The following is a 3040-nucleotide window of genomic DNA, read 5'->3' as shown; positions in this document are numbered from 1 at the left end:
AGTCCGCAACCAACTTCAATGACGACATCCACAACTGGTGCCGATGAAAATTTGAATCAACAGAGTTAAATATTTTGTTAAAAACAAAATTAAAAAAAGAAAAAATTTTAAGAAAAGAAATTTTTTGAATACAGAAAAAAACCAAATAATTGGATTCAGTAAATTGAAAAAAAAAAAAAAATTAAATGTATTTAAGCAAATGAAATAATATATTTCAAAATTATTATCATATAAAAACGATAATAATTAATAGTTGACAAGAATAATATCTGATAATAAAAAATATAGAGCAAAAAGTAACATATTTCATAAATGAATTTTTTATTTAATTTATTTCTTTTAGCAGAGTTTTGTTTTAATATTTTCATTATGCAAATTAAAAATACACACAATTTATCAATTTGCTATAAAAGTAGTAATTATTTTCTTTAGTTTTGTTATATATTTTTTTCTTATTAAATAATTATAAAAACATTTATACTAGTACGACTATATAATTTTATATATATTATATTTGAAATGGTTTTGTTTTTGTATTTTTGCCTTATATATATATGAGTATTTTATATGTAGTTGTAACTGAACAATTGAAATTTGTAACTGATTCAATAAAGTACACCCACAAAAATTAAAAATCAGAAAATAATTATTATACACAATTTTTTTATTAAATGATGAAAGAAATTAACTTCGAAGTTATATATATGTGAATTCTATATATTTGTGAAATGGAAACACTATTTAAAAATATTATCTATGCATTGAAGAGAGGGAGAAAAAAACAAAAAAAAAATACATATACATAATATCTTCATATAAAAATTATTATTGTAAAACCAAAAGTATCTAAATGTTTGAAAAAAAAATTTAATATAAAAATTTGATGATATTTAAAAGAAATTTGCTTAAAGAAACGTATTTACATATGATAAATATATATATATTTGAAATTAATTAAATATATAAGAGAGAATTATATAAAAAGGATATTATTCAATATATATTTCAATGTTAATTCCGTAATTAATTTTTAAATGCTTAAAATTTGGATACTTTTATTTTACAAAAACACATTACATTCATACCTACAATTTTAAAGGATAATTTGAAGGATAATCATGCAAAGTTCAACACTATATTTAAAAAAAAAAATTTTTAATTATAAATAGATTTCATGTCATAAGACAAAAAATATTAAAATAGTAATAAAATATTATTATTATTATTATTATGACAAGTTCTTCATTATAAAATTAAATGGGGAACTTAGTCTATTCACAGTTTGTTGTTATAAAAATTTTTGATTCGTTGCCACTGTTCTTCGCCAAGCGGTTCTGGAACAACCTCGTCTCCTTACTCCTTGCGGGTTCCATTCCATGGGCAATTGCGTCTGTTGGTTTTCTCAGTGTGTGACCAAGCCATCCATATTTGCGTTTCTGAATTTGCAAATTTCAAAATAAAATTCACTTACTTACTTACCGCTGTCCAATTAAGGTTGGATTCGTAGTGGCTGTTGGTTAATACCCAAACTTACGCGGGAGGAATGTTCAGTTTTGGTTCAGATTCGGCGTGGTGTTGCAAATTCACCGGCCCAAATTGTAGCAGAGGCAATAGATAGACCTCGCATTTTACCAAAATGGAAGATATGACTTAAACACATTTCTTCATTGGTACCGGCGGAATTTACTAAGGTAATTCCAATAGGTCGCTGATTGACGCTTTGTATCAATACGTTGTGTTTTGGAGCACCGTGATGTTAAGCCTACACGGCAGAAACTCCGGAACTTCATGTTCTTCTCTTCTAGTGGAGCATTGAGTCTTAAAAAAAATAAAATTTTTATTATTTTAAATATTTGTAAAGTGAAGAGTCATTCTTCCATTTTGAAACATTTCTTAATTAACATTTTTTAATAGAAATCCAAATAATTTCGGATCAAAATAATGGATTTCAATGTTACGCGTCTTTTGACGAATACAAACTATTTAAAAGCTAGTAGGGTTCGAATAGAAATTAAAAGACAACAACAAAAGTTTTAATTAATTTATTAAAATTTGGCTGACCATACAACGCTTTTTCAAGTATTGATAAGTTTTTCAGATTTTCGTCCAATTTAAAATTAACATTTTTTATTTTAAATTTCAAAGTTTAATCAAAGTTTGAAATAGAGAATGAGAAAATAGTGTTTATAGAATGAAGAAAAAATCTTTTACAATAATTTTTTAATAGAGAAGGAGAAGTAAAAATTTTTGTTAAACAATTGACGATACATATTAAATTTCGAAAGAGAAGGAGAAGAACATTTTTTTTATAATTTTTTTTTAATTGACGAAGATGTTCTTTTTCTGTATATGAATTATAAACACTTTTTTTAAATTTATTTTATTATAATTATATATTTTGAAACATCAAATTAATAAATCTGATTAATTCATTGTTAACAAAAATATATGTTTATTAAAAATTATTAAAATAAAATACACATCCTTTATTTAAATAAAAAAAAGTTCTATTTTTAAATAAATCACTTTGCTTGATTATTCTTAAATAATAAAAAAAAATTCATATATACAAACAATTAAAATAGAAATGCAAATTTTTCTTTTCAGAATTATTTGCATTTATATTAAATAAAAAATAAATGCATACATATTTAGTAAAAATTTTACACAATAAATCAAGTTTATTACTTCATTTACATCATAAGAAAAAGTAATAAAATTTAATTGTAAGAATTTGCAAAAATAATAAAATTCATTTCCTTACAAATAGCAAAAATAATTTTTTTTATTTATTTGCACTTTTACTTGGTAGAGCTTGAAAAAATATTGTAGTTTGAGTTCAAAGCAATATTTTATATCGCAAATGTAGATCAAATTGATGCAGTGATTATCACATACCACGTAATTTTGACAATGTAAATTTGGAGAAAATTTGATTAAGAGATATATGTTATATATCAATATATTTGGTTACTATTTGGAATATTAAATTATGATAAAGTAATATTAGCTAACACAGATTTATATAGAATAAAAGTTT

General features: G+C 22.7%; 1 protein-coding gene across 1 annotated transcript in view; it reads right to left on the bottom strand.

The window, feature by feature from the left end:
• Positions 1–1353: 1353 nt before the first annotated feature.
• LOC119677228 (efflux pump membrane transporter BepE-like) overlaps positions 1354–3040 on the bottom strand; it is an 8330-nt gene continuing 6643 nt past the window's right edge. Inside the window, exon 5 of the mRNA XM_038088499.1 lies at positions 1354–1436. Coding sequence (XP_037944427.1) covers positions 1354–1436 — 83 coding nt within the window. The remainder of the gene's footprint in view (positions 1437–3040) is intronic.

The sequence above is a fragment of the Teleopsis dalmanni genome, chromosome 2 (genome assembly GCF_002237135.1).
Source record: "Teleopsis dalmanni isolate 2A chromosome 2, ASM223713v2, whole genome shotgun sequence".
Lineage (NCBI taxonomy): Eukaryota > Metazoa > Arthropoda > Insecta > Diptera > Diopsidae > Teleopsis > Teleopsis dalmanni.
Note: the sequence above shows the minus strand (reverse complement) of the source record. Positions and strands in the feature narration are given on the sequence as shown.